The 25,268-nt window shown below is 37.6% G+C and overlaps 1 protein-coding gene across 2 annotated transcripts in view; it reads right to left on the bottom strand.

Annotated features, from left to right (window-relative positions):
• The window catches only part of Atf2 (activating transcription factor 2), an 86,351-nt gene that overhangs the window by 50,111 nt on the left and 10,972 nt on the right, over positions 1-25,268 (bottom strand). For both annotated transcript variants that reach the window (XM_027420160.2, XM_027420159.2), the window contains exons 2-4: positions 24,005-24,100; positions 14,224-14,299; positions 4,259-4,328 (exon numbers count right to left, since the gene is read on the bottom strand). In XM_027420160.2, the coding sequence (XP_027275961.1) occupies positions 4,259-4,306 (48 nt within the window). In that variant the 5' untranslated portion in view covers positions 4,307-4,328; positions 14,224-14,299; positions 24,005-24,100. The remainder of the gene's footprint in view (positions 1-4,258; positions 4,329-14,223; positions 14,300-24,004; positions 24,101-25,268) is intronic.

The raw sequence follows: 25,268 nt of genomic DNA, 5'->3' as shown, positions 1-25,268 counted from the left end.
AATGCCCCTCCCTTCTGGATTATGCAGAAGGTGTGGCAAAGGCAGGCTTTGGACAAGTGAATGTAGGTCAACAAGGGGCAGTCAAGGTAAGCCTTTGCCAGTGGGAAACGCCTTGAGGGACCTCCCCGAGGCCCCCATACCAAATTCAGTTCAGTCATTTCCTGTAACCATGGAGGAAACTCCTTCCCAGAGTAATAAAAGAACCTAATCTATTACAAGAAACCACATTGCTCCGAATAATAGAAAAGCTATAGAAGAAAGAAGAAAAAATTCAGGAGAAACCATAAAGCAATTATTTGGCAAACTTCTATAAATGAACAAAGACCAAAATTAAAAATATGAATAAATGATATTGTCAATGAAGGCCTTGTAGACACAGGTGCGAATGTCACAATAATTGCACCAGAATATTGGCATCCAAATTGTCCTCTTCAGGAGGTAAATGTTCAGCTTTTACGGATTGGAACTTTATGTCAGGTAAAACAGAGTGCAAGATGGGTCAAAAGTATAGGGCCAGAAGGACAGAGAGGAAAATTAAAGCCATATGTTGCTACCATAGCAATGAATTTAAGGGGATGTGATTTGTTACCGTAGTGGAATACTCAGATTAACATTCCTCCAATCTCAGAAACAAACCATGAATATGGGAAAAATATGTTTCTGGGAAAAATATTAGAAGGTATTATAAAGAACAGTCACTGACCATTCAGATTTTACAAGAACAGTGCACAACAGCTGCTGATCTTTCAAAGGCACCAATAGCCCTACCTTTAAAATGGTTGGCAAACAAATCTGAATGGGTTGTGCAAAGGCCTTTAACAACAGAGAAACTTCAGGCCTTAGAACAACTGGTACAAGTGCAGCTAAATGCTCACATATTGAATAATCAACCAGCTCTAGGAAGTCTCCTGTATTTGCTATTAAAAAGAAATATGGAGAATGGTAACAGATGTAAGAGCTGTTAATAAGGTGATTCAGCCAATGGCCACTGTACAGTCTGGAATTCCTTTGCCTTTTTTATTACCTAAAAGATGGCCTCTTATAGTTATTGATTTAAAAGACTGCTTTTTCACTAAATCTTTACAAGAAAAAAGGTAGAAAAATTTGCCTTCTCAGTGCCTACTTCTAATTTGGACTTTGTTAAGAGATCTCAATGGAAAGTTCTCCCACAGGGAATGTTAAATAGTGCCACCCTGTGCCAATATTTTGTAAGTCAGCCATTGGAAATAATACTTAAGCACTTTCCTCACTCTATAGTTTACCACTATGTGTATGACATTTTATTCAAATGTAGATACTTTAGAATGTTTGAAGAAGAAAATTTTGCCTACAGAGAGTATATTCTATTAATTAGAATATAAAATAGGTCTATAGAAAATTGGACCTCAAATGATACAAATTAGGAGAAATTGACTGCTGACTCTTAATGACTTTCAAAGATTGCTAAGAGACATTTCCTATCTAAGGCCCACTATTGAAATAGAAAAAAAAATGAACTGAATAATTTGTTCAAAACCTTAATATGGTTACAAGGACTTAAATAGTCTAAGAGAATTATCATCTGAATCAAAAAAAACTGGCTTTGGTAGAAAGAAATTATAGGGTGCACATGTGGATTGTTTGGATCCAAAACTTGATTGCATTTTGGTTATTTTAGCCTCTAAGCATTCTCCTACAGCAATATTAATGGATCTTTTTACCACATAAACAGAGCAAAAAATTAAAAACTTATGTAGAAAATGTCTCTGAGTTGATTCTAAGAGAAAAACTGAGACTTCATCAATTAGCAGGACTAGACCCAGCAAAAACTGTAGTATCTTTTACTAATGAAATCAACAAATTATGGGCAGAAAGTGAACCTTGGCAAAGAGCTTGCAGTAATTTTTTGGGAGAGATTAACAACAAATATCCCAAAAGCAAGAAAATTCAATTTATAAAGAGAACTAACTGGATCCTTCCTCACATTGTATGGGGAACACCAACATCTGGAGCCCCTACATTCTATACTGATGCAAATAAATCAGAAAAGGCAAATCAGAAAATTTAAGTAGATCTAAGTTCTTATAATTCTGTTCAAAAGCCATAATTATATGCTATTCTCATGGTATTGATTTTATAGAACCTCTCAACATAGTTACTGATTTGCATTATGCAGAAAGTTGTTTTGCATATTGAAATTTCTGAATTTACACCAGATGACACAGATTGACTTTATTATTTATTCAGTTACAAGAAGTAAGCAGGATCCAATTCCGTAAGGGTCTGCCAGAATATGACAATGATGAAATTTATCAACTATTGATAGGAAATATGCTGGAGGACTGAAAACTTCATAAAAAAAAAAAAACATGTCAATAGCAAAGGTTAAAAAAAAAAAACTTTTCTATCATTTGGCAACAAGCCAAGGAAAGTATAAGGAAATGTCCTACTTGTTCTTTATACAACCAAACTCCACTATCTGCACAAAGGAACCCAAAGGGTACTCAAAGGAATGAAATCTGGCAGATGGATGTATTTCATTTTGTACAATTTGGAAAATTAAATTATGTTCACAACACCATTGATACCTATTTAGGATTGCAATGGGCAATGCTTTAAGTTCTAAAAAGGCTGATTCTGTAATCCTATATTTGTTAGAAGTTATGGCCATCACGGGGATACCTGTACAAATCAAGACTGACAATGCTACAGCATATGTCTCCAGTAAAATGAAACAGTTTTTTGCTCATTACAATATAAAGCATATTACAGGTATACTACACAATCCTACACAGGGCAGGCAGTTATAGAAAGATCAAATCGAACTCTAAAGGATATGCCAAATAAACAGAAAGGGGTAATAAAACCCCAGGAAAAGATTGCATAATCTAGACTAGACATGGTTGATGTATTTATTGCCTGTATATATTGTATATAGTTATTGTACATAGTTTCTCTTACATTAGTTATAATCTTTTATTTTAGAGAAAAAAGGAAAATGTAGTGATATACTGTTTATACTCTAACAAATAAAGCTTGCCTGAAGTTTAGAAGGCAGAACTAGACACTAGTTAACCGTAGAGGCCTGGAGGTCTGTACAGACAAACAGGAAGTGATATGGCTGGGCAGAGAAAGGAAGTGATAACATGGGAGGAGACAGGAGTTCACTCTTTTTGGCTGGGAAGTTTAGTAGGTAAGGTGGCTGTGGTTTTGCTCCTTCATCTCTCTGATCTCTCAGCATTTCCCCCCTATATCTAACTCTGAGCTTTTATTATTAAGACCTATTAGAACTTGTATTACAAGTATGTTCAATATTATGACAATGGTTAGCAGTTCTATGAACATACATACACATGAAAAATTATATCAATGGGTAAGGTGGTACACCTCAGTAGGTAAAGGTGCTTACTTCCAAGTCTGATGACCTGAATTTGATCCCCACACACCCATCAGGTATGAAAAGAGGGAACTGATTCCTACAGGGTGTTCTCTGACATCCACATGCCAGATGTGGCATGTGTGTGCCACAAACAAACATTTACAAACCCACCAACACATCAACAAAGTCAATATTTGTAAAAACAAAAAAGCCAAAAGCATCAAACTGTGAACTATAGGTCAATTATATGTGAACTTAAAATATCACCTAAAAATAAATGAAAACCAGTATGGTACTTCAATATCTATGACTTAACTCTGTATGTAAGTACTCTAAGTTTACTGCACATTAAAAAATGATTCATTTTTAGTATCTGTAGTTAGAAAGATTAGGATGATAGTAATAGTAATTAATAATTTAATGTCAATTAAAAATTAAAATATCATTGCCTGAAAATGCTTCCACACATGCTTTGAATTAAAGATGTTAGACTTCAGAACATTAATAGATTAGTGATACTGTCTGAGGTAGGTATCAGCTAGTTTTATAAACGTTCAAATAAGTAAATTTCTAAATGCAGCAATACATTTTTGGTTTCCAATTAGGTAGTTTAGCAATGATTTTTAATGAATATAGATCAAATAATATTCTTTGGAGTCTAAGGTTTCTGTCTATGGCTCTGACCTTTAATATAAGATAAACTACTTCTACCATAGCACACTGTCTTTTCTAGAACTAGGGTAAATTAATGAAAGAATTTTTAAATGTTTTTCTTTTTAGCTTTTATCCTAATTCTAATCTTATAAAAATCACTGTAGTAAAACCTTAATGACAATATATTCTAGCAATGATTTAATGAAAAGAAACATACAAGATTATTATAAGTAATGGATATATTACCTGGCCACACCCAGGGGCAGTGCATAGAAAAGGTTTGTCATCACTCATATTCCACAGGTCCTTGTATTACCTGTAACAAAGCACAGATTAAAGCACTTTACTAAGTGTTTTATGGGATGTTTTTCAACAAAGAATAATTCCAAATATAAATGTCAAGATTTGATTTCCACCAAATTTGCTAAGGTTTCTATTTTAATGTAAAATAACACACTCCTGTGACATTTTTAACCCTGTCTTCTGTGGGAGCCCAAGTGAGAAAACTGTTAACTTACTGTGAACTATGAATGGGGCAGAATATAGACCCACAAAGTATCTTTCTAGAAAGAGTTGCATAAACTACTGTAAGCAAATGGACATGAAAGCATGGAAGTGAAGGGAATGACCTAACATGTCCACGTTATTTCTGTGGAAAAGGCAAAGGCCTGGGAAGAATATTCTTGGCTCCTTCACATGACCAAAGATAGGTTCTAACACCAGGTGTACTTTCCCGATGTACTTGTTTTTGCTTAAACTAACTATAATCACCATCTCATGTTTTGTTTGCTTTAATAATAAAAACGAGAGGTACTTTGCTTGTGCTACTGGAGCTCAAGTCCAGGGGTCCCCCTGGCGCCCCACATGGGGTTTGGAGTATTAGCTTCAATGGCCACAAAACAGGTTGACAATCTTCTCCCTTTATTAAGAGTAGATACATGCAACATGCAAAATCTGTGCTATAGAAAGGGATTAGAACATTGCCATCAGGCTCTTTTCTGCTCAACAGTGTAAAAGACATTCAAAAAGAACAAAGCCTTCCAAGGCAGACTGCAAAGCTGTAGAAGTCATGCAACAAGATCTCTATCTCTATACTGCAATTCTTGCCAAGTATTTTTATCTGTTGACTAAATATGTCTTGTCTGAATATGCTAAAGCATCAATTATAAACAGACTCTTAATTTTCTTTCTAATGTTACTTTTTCATGTGCTCAAAGTACTGTGGAAAACTCTCAAAGGGAAATACATTATAAAAGAAAACTACATTTGGCCTCTAGGGATCTCTTCTCCCAGCAGAGGAGCTCCTAAGATAGCACAGTATGAGGGTCTTTTCTAGGACTTCTTACAGACAGAAAACCTGAAGATGTTCAAGTCCTTAATATAAAATGGTATAACATTTGCATAGAGCACAAGTCCATCTTTAGTTAAATTAACTAAAAGACAGAGAGGGAAGAAATAAATTAATAAAATTAGAGACAAAAAGGGGACATCACAACAGACATCAAGGACATTCAGAGACTCCTAAGTACATACTTAGAAAAATCTGCAGTTTACCAATCTGGAAAACCTAAAAGAAATAGATGGATTTCTTGATGTGTAAGACCTGCCAAAGTTAAACCCAAGAATAAATACACAATTTAAACAGACCCATTACCCCTAGTGAAATAGAAGCAATAATTAAAGTCTAATAACCAAAACAAACAAGCAAAACAAAACAAAAAGCCCAGGGCCAGATGGATTCAGTGCAAAATTTTACCAGATCTTCAAAGAATTAATGCTAACATTCCTCAAATTATTCCACAAAACAGACACTAAAGGAACATTTCCTAATTATTTTTGTAAGGCCACTACTACATTAATACCAAAACCACACAAAGATTCCACAAAAAAACCTACACGCCCATATCCCTTAGGAATATAGATGTAAAACACTCTCAAAAAAATACTTGCAAACCATGGTGGGCAGTGGTGGGGCACATCTTTAATCCTAGCACTAGGGAGGCAGAGGCAGGTGGATATCTGTGAGTTTGAGGCCAGCCAGGTCTATAGAGTGAGTTTCAGGTCAGGCTCCAAAGCTACACAGAGAAACCCTGTATCAAAAACAAAAAAACAAAAAACAAAAAAACAAAACCCAAAAATAAAAACCTTGCAAACCAACACATCAAAAGATTATCTACCATGAATAAGTTGGTTCCATCCCAGAGATGCAGGGTTGTTTCAACATATGGAAACTGATAAATATAATGCACTGCATAAACAGACTGAAAGACAAAAACCACATGATCATCTCATAAATGCAGAAAGGCCTTTGACAAACTCTAACATCATTTCATAATAAAAGTCCTGGAGAGACTAGGCATACAAAGGACATACCTCAACATAATAAAGGCAATTTAAAGCAAGCCCATAGCCAATATCAACCTAAACAGATTAAACATAAAGCATATCCGCTAAAAACAGGAACAAGACAAGGATGTCCACTCTTTCCATTCCTACTCAATATAGTAATTAGCTAGAGCATTGAGAGATTAAGGGAAATAGAAATAGAAAAAGAAGTCAAATTGTCTTTATTTGCAGATTATATAATTTTATATATAAAAGACTCTAGAAACTCAAACCAGGAAAATTTACAGCTGATAAATACTTTCAGCAAAGTAGCATGGTACAAAATTAAAAAGAAAAATCAGTAGCTTTCTTATACAAATGATGGACTGAGAAAGAAATCAGGGAAAGGGTACCTAGAATAGCCTCACAAAATAGAATAAAGTATCTTGGGATAACTTAACCAAGCAAGTGAAGGACCTGTATAATAAAACTTAGAGAAACTGAAGATACCAGATGATGGAAAGATCTCCCATGTCCTAGATAAGTAGGATTAATATTGTGATAATGGCCATCCTACCAAAAGCAATATACAGGTTCAGTATAATCCCCATAAAAATTCCAACACAATTCTTCACAGAAGCTGAAAAAAACAAATCTCCAAATCCGATGGGAACACAAAAGACCCAGAATAGCTCAAGGAATCCTGAATAATAAAAGTGCTAGAGTTATCACAATCTCAGATTTCAAGTTATATTATTCGGTAGAATATTATTTTAAGGTGTGTGACTTTTGTTTATGTTGTCTTTGTTTACTCGGTGAAGCTGTGATTCTTTGCTGATCTAAAACAGTTGATGGTTCAATAAAGAGCTGAATGGTCAATAGCAAGGCAAAAACAAGGATAGGAAAGGACGGCAGGCAGAGGGTATAAATAGAAGGAGAAACAAGAGTACAAGGAGGAGAATGTCTGGGACTGACCAGCCAGCCAGCCAGCCAGCCAGCCATGGAGTAAGAGGGAAAGTAAGATATACAGAAGAAAGATAAAAGCCAGGAGGGGAAAAGGTAGACTGGTTAACTTAAAGATAAGAAAAACTGGCTAGAAACAAGTTAAGCTAAGGTCGGGCACTCATAACTACGAATGTGTAATTTACTTGGGGCCTGGGTGATGGCCCCCCTAAAAGGCCAAAAGCCAAAAGAGCAAAACATTTAACACAACAAAATGGCGTACCAACATGGAGCTCAGATATCCATCTTGAGCCTCAGAAACCTTGAAAACACACTAGGCTCTCCTTTAAGAGCTGTTCAGTCAGCAGCTCTAAACAGAACTAGAAACAAACTAGAAATGGCAAGCTAAGTAAAAACTGCTCCTTGTCTCGTAAAACTAAAACAAACAACAACAAAAAGCAAAAAAAAAAAAAAAAAAAAAAAACCAGGAAACTGCTTGTGGCAACTCAGCTGGCTTTTACAGCTAGAAAGGTTTAATGCAGTTCTCGGTCATTAATTTCCCACAAGGTTGTGAGCTCTAGGCTTCCCTTTCATGATCTGATCCAAGAGTGGGCGGAGCCAGCTGATACCGAGGCACACAGAGGACCCAGGTAAAGCTTAACAGTCTAAAGTTTGCCCCAGCCCTCAAAAAAAGACTAGAGATACGCAGTAAAAGAGATGCAGATGGAAAAACCTCTAAACAGGTTCCAGTATGTTTTACTATGTGGCTTAAGAAAGAAAAGAAAATGTGTACAGACATCGAAAGAAATAAATAGATTAGAAATAATAAAGTCTTTAAAGAGACAGAATAAAAGAAAAAAGCCACATAAAGATGGGAAATACACAGGGAGTTTGGATCCTGTATGCTAGTGTGTTGATTTTGAACTTTTTGACTGCTGAAAAGCAAAGGACAGTTGCTAGGAGACCTGGAAAAGGGGATTGTAGAAATAAACTAGCATAGATACTTTGCCTTAACTTTTAAAAGGTCAAAAATTGTATTTGTTAAATGGAAATAAAAAAATGCTTTGGAGAAGTGGTTTTACTTTTGTTTCCACAGGAAATAGCCTGTGGATGTGTTCCAGGTTGATCTGATCTGATCAAGGGAAAACATCTGAAACTTGACAGGTGATCTCTATCAACAAAGGTTATAACTGGTCTTTCCAGGACTTGGTCATTATCTTAAATTTTCTCTCTGGAACTCCTAAAGATGCCTTCACCCACATTCCAAGTAAATGATGTGGGAGGCTTTTGGTTATTTTGTGGGTTATGAATGTTGGGGTATATAGGAAAAAACAATCATTAATCTCAGATATTTGCCTTGGTGTGGATTCTGGTATATGGATACAAATTCAAAATCAATGTCTAACAGGGGAGACAGTGCCCCATCTAGACATCTTAAGCCACTAAGTAAAACCTCTAGTGCCAGTTAACGGTTACATCTTGTTTAGTCGCAGCCCAAAGGAGACCCATGGAAAGACATAAACATTACAGGCTATTTACATGGCCATTGGTTGCTCCCTATAACCTGATGGTAAGATCCTATTGCTGCAGAAAACACTTACATGTGTCATCAAGCATGGAGAAGTCAAGCTGTCCCCTAACAAGAAATGGTATATTTCACCTCTACTGTCTATAGTGTTCACGGTACAAAACAACCGGCAATGTTGGCATACAACTATAACCTCAGTGCTAGGCAGAGGGGTGGGCAGAAAGTAGGAGGATCACTCAGGGATTCAATGCCAGCCTGGGCTATAGAGTGAGGCTTTGTCTCAAAAACAAAGCCAAGAACAATGGGTAATATTAGAAAAACTCTAGTGGAAAAAAACGGACAACATGCAAGAAGACATGGGTAATACATGAGAAAAAGGATACAAACTGAGGTAAAAATGTAAAATGAAGAATGCCCTTAGTTGGCTCATCAGGAGACTAGACAGGACTAAGGAAGGAACCAGTAAGCTTGAGGAAAGGCCAATACACCTGATTTTGACAAAGAAGCTAAAGATATACATTGGAATGAGGAGAGTATCTTTAACAAATGGTGCTGGCATAACTGTATGCTGGCATGTAGAAGACTGCGGATAGATCTATGTCTATCGCCATGCACAAAACTTAAGTCCAAATGGATCAAAGACCTCAACATAAATCCAGCCACACTGAACCTATTAGAAGACAAAGTGGGAAGTACCCTTGAACGAGTTGGTACAGGAGACAACTTTCTGAACATTACACCTGTAGAACAGACACCGAAATCAACAATTATAAATGGGACCTCCTGAAACGGAGAAGCTTCTGTAAGGCAAAGGACACAGTCAGCAAGACAAAAAGGCAGCCAACAGACTGGGAAAAGATATTCACCAACCCCACATCTGACAGAGGGCTGATCTCCAAACTATACAAAGAACTCAAGAAGCTAGTCTCCAAAACACCAAACAATCCAATTAAAAAGTGGGGAACAGAACTAAATAGACAATTCTCAATAGAGGAAGCTAAAATGGCTAAAAGACACATAAGAAAGTGTTCAACATCCTTAGCCATCAGGGAAATGCAAATCAAAACAACTCTGAGATACCATCTTACTCCTATCAGAATGGCTAGTATCAAAAACACCAATGACAGTTTATGCTGAGAGGATGTGGAGAAAGGGGAATACATTTCTACAACAAGGATATCTGTTCAACTATGTTCATAGCAGCCTATTTGTAATAACCAGAAACTGGAAGCAGCCTAGATGCCCCTCAACCGAAGAATGGATAGAGAAAATGTGGTACATTTACACAATGGAGTACTATTCAGTGGAAAAAAAACAATGGAATCTTGAAATTTACAGGCAAATGGATGGAACTAGAAGAAACCATCCTGAGCGAGGTAACCCACTCACAAAAAGACAAACATGATATGCACTCAATCATATATAGATTTTACACATAAAGCAAAGGATTACCAGCCTACAATCCACACCACTAGAGAAGTTAGGCAACAAGGAGGACTCTAAGAGAGACACACATGGTCCCCAGGACAATGGGAAACAGACAAGATCTCCTGAGCAAATTGGGAGAATGGGGGGAGGGGAAAGGGAGCTAGTAGAATGAGAAGGGGAGAAGAGGAGGAGTGAGGAGGACATAAAGGAGCAGGAAGGTTGTGTAGGGGGAAGAATAGAGCAGAGCAAAATAAGAGATACCATCAGAGAGGGAGCCAGTATAGGTTTAAAGAGAATTCAGGCACTAGGGAAATGTTCAGAGATCTTCAAGGATGATACCAACTAATCCTCTAAGCAACAGAGGAGAGGCTACCTTAAATGCCTAGCCCTGATAATGAGATTGATGTCTAACTTATGCGCCATCCTAGAGCCTTCATCCAGCAGGTGATGGAAGTAGAAGCAGATACCAACAGCTAAACACTGAACTGAACTAGAATCCAGTTGCAGAGAAGGAGTAGTAATAAGTAAAGTGGACAAGACCAGGCTGATGAAACCCACAGAAACAGCTGTCTTGAACAAGTGGGAAGTCTTGGCCCCCAGACTGACCACTGGGAAACCAGCATGGAACTGATCCAGATCCTATGAATGTGGGTGTCAGTGAGGAGGCCTCAGAAATCTATGGGGCTTCTTGTAGTAGATCAGTACGTATCCCTAGGAATGGACTTTGGAATCCCATTTCCCATAGAGGGGTACTTCCTCAGCCTAGACACATGGGGGAGCGCCTAGGGCCCTCTTCCAAAGGATATGACTCTGAAGACCACCCCAATGGAGGACCTCATTCTCTCTGGGGAGCAGAAATGGTATAGGATAGGTAGGATGTTAGTGGGGGCAGGGGAGGAGGGGAGGGACAGGGAACTGGAATTGTCATGTAAAACAATCGTTTCTAATTTAAATTCAAAAATAAATAAAAAAAGGAAAAATCCAACCAGGAATAGAACATGCAAGAACTGTGGGGAAATGATAAGTACCAAAGGCCAGACAAGGTGGGTCCCATCTGCAATCTTAGCATCTGGGAGTCTGGGGCAGAAGAACTGCCATATTTTCAAAGCCAGCCTGGGCTACCTAGTGATTTTGGGCCTGCCTAGACTATGAGTGAGAATTTGCTTCATGAAAGACAAAGAAAGAAAGAAAGAAAGAAAGAAAGAAAGAAAGAAAGAAAGAAAGAAAGAGGGGGGGATAGAAGGAAGGGAGGGAGAAGAAAAAAGGAAAGAGAAAGAAAGGAAGGAAGAAACTATTTTAGTTAATAACAGCTGAGTTTTGTTTTGTTTTTGATTATCAACATACAACACCACAGACTCTGGAAGCTCAGAGAAGCAGCAAAAGCAAAATGAATGGCAAAAATTAAGACTTCAGTATTATCATATTCAAAATAAAAGAAAATTAAGTTAAAAAAAATCTCACCAAGGTGTGTTGGTGCTGGCATTTAACTCCAGCACTTGGAGGCAGAGGCTGGTGAATCTCTGAGTTTGAGGCTAGCCTGGTCTACAGAGTGAGTTCTAGTACAACAAGAGCCACACAGAGAAACCCTGTCTTGAAAAAAAAAAGCAAGGAAAGAAAAATATAACTTAAGGAAGATAAAAACTGAAAGAAAAAGAGTAAATATTGTTGGTTCATAGAATATTTTATATATTTTACCATATATATAGAGAGAGACTTTACAGTAAAATAGATACTTTTTTTAAGAATAACTTGGTACATAAAAGGATCTCTCTTTTTTTTTTTTTTTTGGTAGACCAGGTTAGCCTCGAACTCAAAGACCCAATTGCTTCTGCCTCTTGAGGGCTGGGATTAAAGGTGTGTACCACCACCGACACCTGGCCATAAAAGGGTCTTAACAAGCAATAATTATTCATTTTTATTCAATCTGTACTTTTTATTATAGTGCCCCACAAAACAAATCCTGAAGCACACATGTAACTTGTTTATGAAATATAAATCCCAAAGGGAGCATGAAATGAGGGCCATAAAGCAACTATCATTAAATGATTTTTCTACATCCAAATAATTTAGCAAATGTTACATACAGGTTTCATTTTTAAGTTCTTTAAAGTCTTTAATGCTATGCTAAATCAAGAAAAAACAAAACCCACAGATTCTACCTTTGGCCACTTCACATCACACAAATCAAGTCAGAGTGTTAGAATGTGATTTTAATGTAGGCAAGTTTCTATTTTAGATTTACTTTTACTTTTCATTAGTGAGTGTTTTGCCTACATGTATGTGCACTGTGTGCTGTGGTACCCATTAGACACCAAAAGAGCATACCAGATCCCCAGCAGCCATCTGAGTGATGAGAACAAAACCCAGATCCTCTGGAAGAACAGCAACATCAAGTACTCTTAACTGCTGAGCCATCTTTCTAGCGCTTATTGTTTCTTTAAAAGAACCCAAAAGGCAATGTTCATCAACAAAAGATTGACAAAACAAAACTCCACAAGTGTATTTTGGTCCAAGTGTGTAATTTATACTTCAGTATCAAGCAAAACCAAAATAGTCCATCTAAGAAATAAGACAAAAATAATACAAGTACTTTCATCCACACATGTGTGTTCCAGAAAAACCTTCTGAATCTGAAATGGTTACATACCATCAAAGAATCATTTACTTAAAAACAAAAACCATTAAGTAGAAACAGAATTCAAAGAAAGCCAACCAGAACTACATAGTGAAACCCTGTCTCAAAGTAACAACACAACCACACAACCACACAACCACAATATTGGGAGAAAGGTGATGGGATCTTTAGTGTTTAGATCAAGCTGACAACACATATCAATTGAACAGCAGAACTGAAATAAAATCATTACAGAGGATGAAGAGTTGTTGTTAGAGCTGATTCTAGTTAACAAAAAAACAACACAGAGCATACGAAACATATTTAATATTACCAATAGCAAGCAATCAGCTCAAACCAACACATAAAAACATTTCTTAAGATACTACCCAGTTGGGGAGGAGGGGAGGGAGAGGGAACTGGGACTGACATGTAAAACAATCTTTTTTCTAATTCAAATAAAAAAAAACACCACCAGGAAAACAAAACAAAACAAAACAAACAAACAAAAAACAAAACATATTACCCAGTCTTTTCAACAAGTAAAATTCACAGGGAAAGAGGAAGAGCAGAAGGAATGAAGATCCAATAGACACACTAGCCAACAATTTTGATCCAGATTCAAATACAACTATAAAAACACATTTCTGGCCAGGTGGTGGTGGTACCTTTAATCCCAGCATTTGGGAGGCAGAGACAGGTGGATCTCTATGAGTTCGAGGCCAGCTTGGTCTACAGAGTGAGTTCCAGAACAGGCGCCAAAGCTATAGAGAAACCCTGTCTTGAAAAAACAAAAATAAATAAAAAATACATTTCTGGGTCAAGATTACTTTCATACTTCGGAATTTCCACTTAAAGATTCAAATTAACCCTTTTAATAACTTATAGCTTGCTTTTTTTAAAGCAAGGCACTGATGTGACCTCATGATCCTAGCACCCCAGATAAACTGAACCAAGAAGACTTGAGATTTGTCATTTTGCAACTGCTATTTGATATTTGTACACTTTTCTAACGTATCACAAGAACTCATTTTAGAAGACATTAAAACCATAATACATGTATTTAGATAATCTTTTTCATTGGTTTGCTTTTTTTAGACAGGGTATTGCTACATAGCACAGGCCTTAATCTTGGGGTGGATTGTCTCTATAATGAGATTACACATCTATGTCACTACACCAGTTATTTTAATGATCTTAATTAGATAATTCAGAAATGAGTACCAACTAAACAAACATACTAATAACAAGCTTCAGATTTAGAGAAAAAGCATTGAAATATTTATCTAGTAGGTACAACTTATTAAAAATAAAGTTTTTAACTTATAATATGAAACATGGCTCAAAATATTAACTATTGTATCATGCACTTACCTGGCAGAATTCACATGTAACTTGAATTTCATTAAGTTAAACAGCTTATCATGTCCTCTGTTTCATGGCAAAGATACTGAAAAACAAAATGGTTTCATATTGTTACAAATAGCACTGAAGCATGTCTTGAAATGCATTGATTTTGAAAATGAAAGCACTTGATCACTCTCAACATTATTTCATCAAAAAACAAGAATATTTATAACAATAATTACTTCTGAAATATGAAAATTTACATTGCATTAATTAGAGGTATTAATCCATCAAGTCCATGAAAGGGTTAAGAAAGGAGGAAGAATTTAATTTAGCCCTTAGGGCATGGTTTGACAGCAGCCATTAAAACTGATGGGGGATGTCCTTCTGTATATATGTTTCTCTTATTGGTTGATGAATAAAGCAAAGTTTGGCCAACTGAGGCAGGAGATGAGGAGAACTCTGGGAAAGGTAGGCAGAGAGGCTCTGTGAAGATGTCATGTGGCTGCCAAAGGAGAAACAGGTCTGGACATTCTCTGGTAAGCCAAGACCACGTGTTAACACATAGAATTAACAGAAATGGGTTAATAATTAAGACAGAACTACCCAATAAGAAGCCCTAGCCATTGGCCATCAGTCTAATAATTAATATAAATCTTTGTGTGCTTATTTGGGGCTCAAGGGTGATGGGACCTAGCGGACAAGAAAAAAACTACAGATACATAAAACAGAATTTTTTTTTCTTAACATTTGAAATCTGATAGGAAAAACCAGACCCAAGGCAGGCTTGGTGGTACAATGCCTAAAATCCCCACTTAAGGAAGGCTGAAGCAGGAAGATCATAGCCAGCCTGGGTTACATAGCCAGCCTGAGTTACATGGGGATACCTTGTCACAAAACAACACACACACACACACACACACACACACACACACACACACACACACTTTAAAATTTAAAATTACTACTTAGAAAGTCATCAAAATTCATTTGCTCCTGAATATAAATGATCTATATACAATTTCCTCTTCCATAACTTTACAACCTACTTATTTAATGTTATCTTAAATATAAGCAAATCAAATATATATAGATACAAATCAAATTGAAACAAGGTAAATGGCCCACTTAAAAAGAAATCTGCCAACTTTATTTGGTGTGCTTCTATATACAGTATGTGTATTGTGTGGTATGTACTTGTTTATGTATATGTAACATGTGCATGCAGATTCACACAAATGTCTACAGAGGTACACTTTACATGTCTTTCACTTTATTCTTTTTTTCTTTTGGTTTGTCCAGACAGAGTTTCTCTGTAGCTTTTGGAGCTTGTCCTGGAACTCACTTTGTAGATCATGCTGGCTTCAAATTTGCAAAGACCCAGCTGTCTCTGCCTCCTGAGTGCTGGGATTAAAGGTGTGTACCACCACTTGCCGGCTTACCTTACCTTTTAAAATAGGTTCTGTCCACTGAATTTGGAACTGAGCTTGGAACTCATCCTCTGGGCTAGACTGGCTGGCCATGAGCTTCAGGAAACCACCCCTCTCTGCGTGTTGAGTGTAGTGCTCCCCTCTCCCCAGAGAAGTGCGATCCTGCTTGTACTGGATCTACCAGTCAGTAAAGAAGTACTTTACTGACTGAGCCATTTCGCCCATCCCAGCTCTTCCTCTCACGTTCCTCTCCCCTATCATTTGTTAAACACAGTAAACGTATTCTCATCCCAAATAAATTAATGGTGTATGGGGAAATTATATTTTTCATAATTTTGTTTATGTGTGTTCAATGTCTTGCTCAGAAAAAGTAGGTAATTCCCATGCAGAAATGTACCACTGGCTATAGCAGCAAGTCTTGGGACAAAACTACCCTAGTTTAGGAGATGGGGAGAAGAAACTGTCTTCCCTTATCCCAGGTAAAATAGACCATTTTCTCTACTCACCTCTAACTGTACAATGCTGCCTATGAAGAGAGGAACACTAGGATAATCCAAAGAACATCTTATCATGCTTTTGTCACCACCAACAAACTGTAAGCTCAGGCAGGGCAAGGCAGTTATCTGTAAGTTAGCTACCTAAGGCAACACATCACTCAGTTAAATGCATGAAACATTTAAATTTTAACTACATACAAATTGATAGTTCTAAAAATGCTTCTTAAGAAGCTGACCTTTGGTACCTTCAAGTGTTATTGTTTTCCTCCAAAATAAGTATCTCACCTAGATAGCCACTTTCCTAGCAAACTGACACAAATAACCATGCTCTTATCACTATTATGTAATACCCTGTGGAGATAGCTATAAATACTAAAATAACAGTTCAAACATCTACAGATAGAAATGCTAACAATTCCTCTAAGAGATTCTAAGTGTTATCTCTGATAATCTAAATCTCAAACCTTTAAATTGGGGCTCAACATGTTTTCACAGCAAGTTTGAAAATATTTTTATATAACAGAAGCTGCCAAGGGCACTTATAAATGGCTTGTGAAGTGCATGACTTGAAGTTAAAAAATTATGAAGAATCTAAAATACTGTATTCCCATTCCTAAGAAAATTGTAAATAGCTGCATTCCAGTGTTTCCGTACTGGTGAGGACACAAACGCCTGGTACTGGTGGTGTAGGTCAGAGATTAGCCACATCAAGTAACAGAGAAGTGAACTAAGTTTAAGAAACTTTAATGTTAACCAAGTGTTGTTGTATGAGGGAGTAAGACATTAGTCCTACAGATCCTACATCAGAGAATGAATACATTGTTTTCAGAGCCAAGCTTTAACTCAATTACTCAAATATACTTTTGAGAGTAAAATAAATAAACTCAATGATTTGTTTACTATAAGCACTCAAATGGAAGTCACTGATTTTTTTTCTTAAAACAAAAGCAAGATGTAGTAGAGATGGCTTGATGATAAAGTGGTTTACCCCAGGCTTCTGATCCCTCCTTTTTGTTATAGAGGCTCTAACTCTCCAGACCAGCAATAACTTAAAAAGAGACTTTATATAAATTTATAGCTACTGAAAATATATACCAAAATAACTTTGATTTTATAAACACTGGGTAATAACTCCTTATTAATCATTAATTTTTCCACTGATAAATTTCTAAATTAGTCTATATGTAAAAACATGAAGCATCACTTTTTTCCCATTTGACTGCTGTATAACTTGGTTTAGAACTGGCTACTGTGGTTTATGAAAGAAGAACATCCTGAGCTTGAAGTCAGCTTAGGCTACACAGTGAGTTCTAGATCAACCAGGACAACAGTTTAAGACTTGTTTTCAAAACAATATCCAAACAAAACCATCCAAAAACTATCATATGGGTTGAGTAAGGTGTCATAATCTTACTGCAGACTGAGAGCTATGGTATACTAACCAAACTTATCACTAAACTGTTGAAATGCACTCATTTGTGAGCATAAAGTAAAATGATAATTATAGCTAAATTTACCCAAAAATGTAAGCTAAAATTAAAGTACCTACCAGATTGTGAAAACCTAAATAACATAAACTCCTTTGAGAATAAAAAAAATTAAGAAACTGGGTATCCTGCATATGCCAATATTATATCATTCAAAAATAGCAAAACAAATACTTAAAGTTCATGTTTTAATTGACGTTTGGAAGATCACATGTTCCTTCTGAGAATACACACAAAATTGTACCTGTTGAACTTAGTAAAAAAAATTTAAATACAAAAAAGGGGTGGAGGTAGGGGAGGTCAGGAGTCACTTAGAGTATCACCATTCAGAGACAACTGCTGTTAAAAGTCCATAGCAGCACATATTTCAGTCTTGTCAACATGTGGACATATATAATTTCAAAAATCATATAGTTTTTTTTTATAGCTTTAAAGAGCATTTACCTAAATTCTACCATAGTACTCAATAGTAATGCCACTAATATTAAATGGCACTGGAAGGTCTAAGATGGTTATGTAAGGTGTATGAATTAGTTATGAAGGTCTAAGGATAAAAAGGCTTAAGTGATGATAAAGTGAGTTGAGACATTAAAAAGAATGAAATATGTTCCTGATTTTTCTCATGCTACTGTTCACAATCAGTTCTACAATACCACTGTATGATCATAACTACTAGGTCAAGATTAAGATGCTTTTCATTGCCCTAAAAAAATATCTGTCAATTTTAAAATGGTAATGCTTTCAGCCAAGTTGCTTCTAACAAGAATATGCTGCTAATGTGTCTAATACTTATGTTTCCACAAACTCTAAGATTCTTGTAAGTTCCAGGGAGCTGAATTGGATCCAAACAAACAGGTCTAAGAGGCACCAGGGAGTTCTGCACAGCCTGGACTGCAATGAAACAACCAGCTACCCCAGGATGTGGCAGCATCCCAATCTTCTCAGGTCCCCCAAAGATGGTCAACGCCCCCCACGCCAGCAGGAAGCAGTCTTGAGAATTCAACCCCCTTATTCCTTAACCTGCCATGTCTAACACCCCACCTTTTTAAATAATAAGTAGAGGTGGGAATGAAAGGTTCAGGCTTTAATGCTTATCGGCAATATCTCTTTAAGTGACAGACCCTGCCCCCTGACAAGAGTCAGGGCACGCACAGGGACATGCCATCACCACATCCCACTACGCATGCATGAGGACTTGGGCATGCGTGGAACCTCAGTGCACATGTGCAGTCTTCCCTTTAAAAGTTCCAACTTCTCTGCTGCTCTCTACTCTCTCTGTTGCTTCTTCACTCTCTCGCTTACACTCTCTCTCTGCCTCTCTATGGCGACCAGCCATGGCGGTCAGCCATTACCCCTGTTCTTCTTCTCTCTTAGTCTCCCTACTCTGCCGGGCTTATAAAAAACTGGTTAACATGTCTCATCCTATGTCTCATCCGCCTCTTTTTCTCTTTTTCTTCAAAAACATAACAGGCACTTTATTTTTGAGATGGTACCTCACTATATACTTCTGGCTGGCCTGAAACTTGCTCTGTAGATCATGCTGGCCTCAAATTTTGAACAGTTTTCACACTTCTGCTTTCCCCATCCTGGAATTACAGGCAGGAGCTACAATGCCTATCTTAGATATCATTTTCAATGGCTATATTTGAGTCTAAAATTCTCTCTCTTGAATATAGATGACTATGGTGTGTGTCCATGTACACACACATGAATTGATAAAGACTAAACCCAGGGACCTGTACTTGCTAGGCATGTGCTCTACAACTAAGTTATACGCATAGTCACAGGCTTTTACTTATTACATGGATTTCTGATCATGTGTTCCCGATTTTTTTTAAAAATTCATATTAAAATTAATTTATCTGATGGTGTTTCTGTTCCCAAAGTACCTAGTAAACTTTGGAGGGGGCATGGGAAAACTGCCAAAGGCCTGAGTTGAGCCTTTTCAAAGGAAAAGACAAGCTAGTAGGCTATGATATCACACAAGAGAAGGTAACATATTAAGTTACAATAAAACAGATGCCTGAGTAGGCAAAGCACCTGCTGTGTAAACAAGAAGATTTAAGTCTGAATCCACAGAACACATGTAAAGCCCAGCAAGATGGTATCCATCGGTAACCTAGTGATCCTACAGAGAAAGGAGGCAGAAAAGAAAACCTCCAGAAGCTCATGGGCCATATACACAGTGGGGGGAAATGAGGGGAGGGGCATGGGCTTATCTCAATCAAAGTAAAAGGCAGGGACCAATGATGGGGGAAGTACTTCTATATATGTTTATCTTGATTGTTTAATAAAGTTCTGTTTGGCCAATGAAACAGCAAGTTAGACAGGACTAGGAGTCAAAGAGGATTCTGGGAAATGTAGTAGAGAAGTGGTGATCCAGGCAGGAAGTGACATAGCAAGGAGACTCATATTTAAGCAAGGAGAAACAGGAAGTGTCCCTTTTCCTCTCTGCTCTTCCTCTAGCGGCGCCATGTGAGCCACTGGCAAGTCAGGGTGCCAGCGAAAGGCATCCTCTATTAGATAAGTCTTATAAAATATATAGACTTATAATTAAGACTGAGCTAACATTGTCATTGGCCTAGTCATTGTCATTGGCCAAGCAGCATTTGAACCTAATACAAGTCTCTCTGTGCATTAATTTGGGCCCTAACTTGGGCGGGCGGCTGGTGTAAAGCACACATGTGGCGGTGGGGCTCCAGCGGCTTTTAGCGGAAAGATTTATTGTAACAGACCAACAATTGAGGTAGTACATGCAAGTTGTGGCATATGTGTGTTCATACTTATGAATATGTGTGCCCATGTGCACACATATACACCACACACAGTAGTAATAATAATAATAACAACAATATACTGACAGATCTTCTGAAGGCTGATGCGTGGGATTTCATATTAAGTCAACATAAGTCAGAATAAGCAAATGCTGAGGGTCTTTAAAACCATGGAAAGAAAGGATCTTGGATCTTACTCTCACCCACCCATCTTACCTTTCCCCAAGCTCATAAACTATGACCTTTCCCCAAGCTCATAAACTATGGTCCTAGGACAAAGGAAGAAAGGGTTCACAATTTTAAATGGCAAGGGAAGGAGAAGAAGTGGTCAAAGAATATGCAATAGAGATCACATGTGGTCCTCAAAAAGACTCTAAGTGCACCTTTAAAGAAAAGTTTACACTTGGGAGGGGGTGACGCACACTAATGCCAGCACTCAGAAGGTAGAAGCAGGCAGATCTCTGGGAATCTGAGGCTAGCCTGGTCTCCAGACTGAGTTCTAGGACAGCCAGAGCTGTCCTAGCTTAGAAAAAGAGAAAGAAAAAAGAAAGAAAAAGAGAAAGTTTATTCAACCTTGCTGTAAAAAATTGAACACACACACACACACACACACACACCCTATGTGTTGTGAAACAAAGTCTCATCTAAGCAACCCTGGCTGGTCTGGAACTTACTACATAGATCAGGCTGGCCCTGAAGTCCAGAGATCTGCTTGCCAGTGCCTCCTGAGTGCTGAGACTAAAGATATGCACAAGATTGATTTCCTTTTTTTTTTTTTTTTTCTTTGAGACTGGGTGGCACGTAGCTGTCCTGAAATGCCTGATCCTCCTGCTTCTCAAGTGCTGGGATTACAGGAGTGTACCACAATACTTGGCTGTCTGGGCCCAAATCTTGAATCTGATATTTCGGATACAGGCCTCAGCTCCATTCCAGGAGCTCGAATTTCCCATTGTCTTTTAGATATGGGCTGGTTGCCTCCAGATGGCTTGGCCACAGAGGAGACTATCTCCTAGTTTGTATAACAATAGACCTAGGCCCCTGGGTGGACCCACACCCATCATGAGGGTTGGTGGGGCAAGCCTAGGGACTAGTAAGGCTGTTACGAAAGTCTGGGGGCTTGTGTAACTGCTTTCTGGAACCATCCCTAGGATTAAAGGAAATATCTGCTCTATACATGATAATAGATGTTTCTGCCAGTACTCCAACTTTTGGAAAGCTATTTAAAAGGATGCTTGAATAAACAGTGGTCTCTAGTACTGACTGAGAGCCCTCCTGAGATGACAAGATGTCTCTGTCTTGTTCTCAACTCCTTTGGATGGCTAGGGCTTCCTGATTCACACTCCCCCACTCAGGATTGGACCTGGGGCTGTTCCGCTGGTTCCAATCACAGCCCCAAAGACATCAGTCCAGAATAGATGGCCTCTGTAGCGTGGGACTAATACAGGCTGGACCCTGCCACCTTGCTTAAATTTTTTAAAAAAGAGTAATGTTTATTATTTTTAATCAGTGCATGTATTTGTATGTGGCATGGGAGGGCAGGTGTCCTCAGAGGTCAGAGACAGTGGGTCCTCTTAAAACTGAAGTTACAAGCAGTTGTGAGCCATCTGATACAGGTGCTAGGGATTGACCTCTCAATCTTTGGAAGAACAGCAAGTGCTCTTAACCACTAAAGTCATCTCGTTAGCCCTAAATTGAATTTTTTTTTAATTTAGCAAAATCACTAATAAAAATGTAAATGGTGGCTAAGAGAAGGTAACACTACATCAAAAACAAAAACAAACAAACAAACAAAAAAAACAGGATACTGCTAAATTCAAGAATGAATGATAATCAGAAATCAAGCAGTGCTACCCAAAATGAGAGGAAAGGACCAGTTATGAAAAAAGAATCCTCTTAGAATACTTGTTTCCAGATCCCTGCAGCCTGATGCCTGCCTTCCAACCCAGCCTATGCTTTCTCTAGTCTGTCCCTACTTATGCAGGGTTTTAGTTAGCTCCCTTCCTCATCCTAGAACACCAGTAAAGACCACTCATTCATCCCTTTTCAGTTGACACCAATCACTGATCCCCCTCATTAACTATCCCTCTATCCTGAAATTCAAATCTTATTTGCCTCAGAATGAAGTCAATGAACACTATTTCATATGTACAAGTGTTAACTATGCTAGACTCCAGGGTACAATGATTTAGACATAGTATCTCCTTCTCAGGGAATAAATCTAATGGAGAATACTTTTAGTCAGATCATTAATTTGCACATCAAGTAACTCAAAATGCAATTAAGTGTGTAAAAAAAATTATCAGTGTTCTCTCTCTCTTCTTCATAATTGATTTAAAATGATTTACTATTTTTTTGTTTTGTTTTTTCAGACAGGGTTTCTCTGTGTAGTCCTGGAACTCACTATGTAGACCAAGGCTGGCCTTGAATTTAAAGAGATCCACTTGCCTTTGCCTCCTAAGTGCTGAGATTAAAGGCATGCACCACCATCACCTGGCTGGTTTACTTTTAAAAATAAATGTAGTTTTCAGTTTCTCCTTAATTTGGGGAGGGGGAGGAGAAGCTGCCTATTTATGCAATTTCTCTGATTTGAACCCCAAGACTCAAGAAGAAACACATATATCAATTTATGAATTAACATTTATCAATTTTTTTATCATTAGTTCACCACATCTGGAGAAATTTTGCAAACCAGACTGCCCTATTATTATTAAATTGCTATTGTCCTTCCATTTTTAGGAACTACATAAACAATAAATGATTTGCACACAAAATCACCATTCTTCATTTCTCTAACATCCTTGTGGTTGGCATGTACATGTTCAAAAAGGTATGAGGGACAAACTATGTAACTTCAACTTGATGTTTCTGGGTTGGCTGGCAACATTTACGGCGATAAACTTCCACAAGCAAATAAGTTTACATGGCTACAAAATACGTAAACTTTTTGCCTCACATTATTCTGTAATGCACAAAACACTCTGTAGATTAACTTCGGTTACCACAATTAAAATTCTTAGGTAAATTAGAACTTTTATTTTTTTACTCTTTGCTAAAAAGCTAAGTTTAAGAACTTTTGGATTAAGAAAAACTAAAGAATTTAAGTCTTCAGTGTGTTTTCACATGCTAATACACATCCCATCTCCAAAAGGCCATTTCTAAATTTACTAACCCTCCAGATTTCATCCCCTAACCCCTACACTGAATATTAACATTATACGATACTAGTGTTTGAGAACTGTTGAACAGAAACAGCTGTTATTTTCATTAATATTTTAGAGACCAATCCTTATGAAAAAGAGCAATTTTAATTCAAAGTTTTACTTTAGACCAGAGATAGGAGAAACCCTGGGGCTTTCTGGCCAGTCAGTCTAGCTGAATCAGTGAGTTCCAGGTTCAGTGAAAGACCTTGTCTCAAAAACTAAGGTGGAAACAAATAGGAAGACACTTGACATTGACCTCTGGCCTCAACATGTGCATGTGTACACATGTATATGTGCACGCGCACACACACACACACACACACACACACATACACACACACACACACACACACACACACACACACACACACACACACACACGAGAGCTAGCAGTTCTGAGAGAAGCTCAAACCCCCTTACCTTTGTAGCTGGCAGGCCATGAGCTTTACTCTGTTGACAGGAATCCCTAAGCTCTTGCTAAGCAAGCAGCACTTCCCAAGTTGCCATCTAGTGTCTCTAGAGAAAAGTAGAGAAGCAGAGAATAATACACTTGTTACCCTGTTTAACATACATGTTCTATTTAACATTTGCCTACTATTTATCTTAGCATATAAAATTAAAGTTTATTCCAAAATCTCAAATGTTTCAGCAAGATGGTCACCATACAGTAGGTACCATTACTTTGGGAATGAGCCCCCATTCTCAGGCCATTTAAGAATTTGGGAAATTTCTTTTCCTGTAAGACTGGAAAGAAGGGCAACACTTTCCTTTAGGATTAGTGAATGTGTGAATATTAGTGAACTTAATATGCTTAATATCTTAAAGTACAAAGTCAGAAACCAGAAGGTGTCTCATTTCAAAGCTGACAAAAATAAAAATTCTGTTTTAAGTACAAACTGTTCCTTTTGGAGAAAGGACTCAAAGAAGATATTTAGCAACATAAATGCAAAATGAGAGTATAAATGGGACAGCAATTCAAAGGACAGATTTATGGATGGTCTGTATGAGTTTACTCTCCCAAAGTACAAATCATTTTTTCCTCTGCTCTTAGAATGTCATTCTGCTATTCATGATTGCTCCCTCTTCCTTATCACCTGCACACTGGCTTTACCGATTGCTCTGTGTGATGAAAAAATGCTCACATATATCAGGCAGATACATTCCTGCAAATTATTATTTTTTTTTTTTAGAGAAATGTTCATTTTACAAGCATAGCTTTAGGCAGCCCTATCTGCACACAGATGTTTATGTTCTTATTTCAGCATTGTTTACAAAAGACCTGGAACTAGCATTATGAAACACAGCAAGGCAATTAACCCTTCAAGCAAGAGGCATAACCAGCCATACCTCTCCTGCACAGCTTGACTTACTCATAATCATCTAGATTTTGGAAAACATTAAAGTAACACTTTTTAAAGCTTGGAAGGCACAGATGTAAGGAATCTCTCCTTCACTAATATCATCCTACCCACTTTCTGTACATCTGAACATAATTAACCTGGGGGTAGAGGTAATGTCTCCACACAAAGGTACCAGGACTGCCAACAGTAAACACTCTATGGAGAGTCAAACACTACCAGAACACAGCCCAGGGGACAGGTGTTAAAGAGGAACCAATATTTTCTTAGCCACAAACTCAAGAGTCTAATATATCCAAGAGAAGTCCTGGGTGGTAAATGGTAAG

Source organism: Cricetulus griseus, chromosome 6 (genome assembly GCF_003668045.3).
Source record: "Cricetulus griseus strain 17A/GY chromosome 6, alternate assembly CriGri-PICRH-1.0, whole genome shotgun sequence".
In the NCBI taxonomy this organism is placed as follows: Eukaryota; Metazoa; Chordata; class Mammalia; order Rodentia; family Cricetidae; genus Cricetulus; species Cricetulus griseus.
This window is presented reverse-complemented; position numbering and strand designations above follow the sequence as displayed.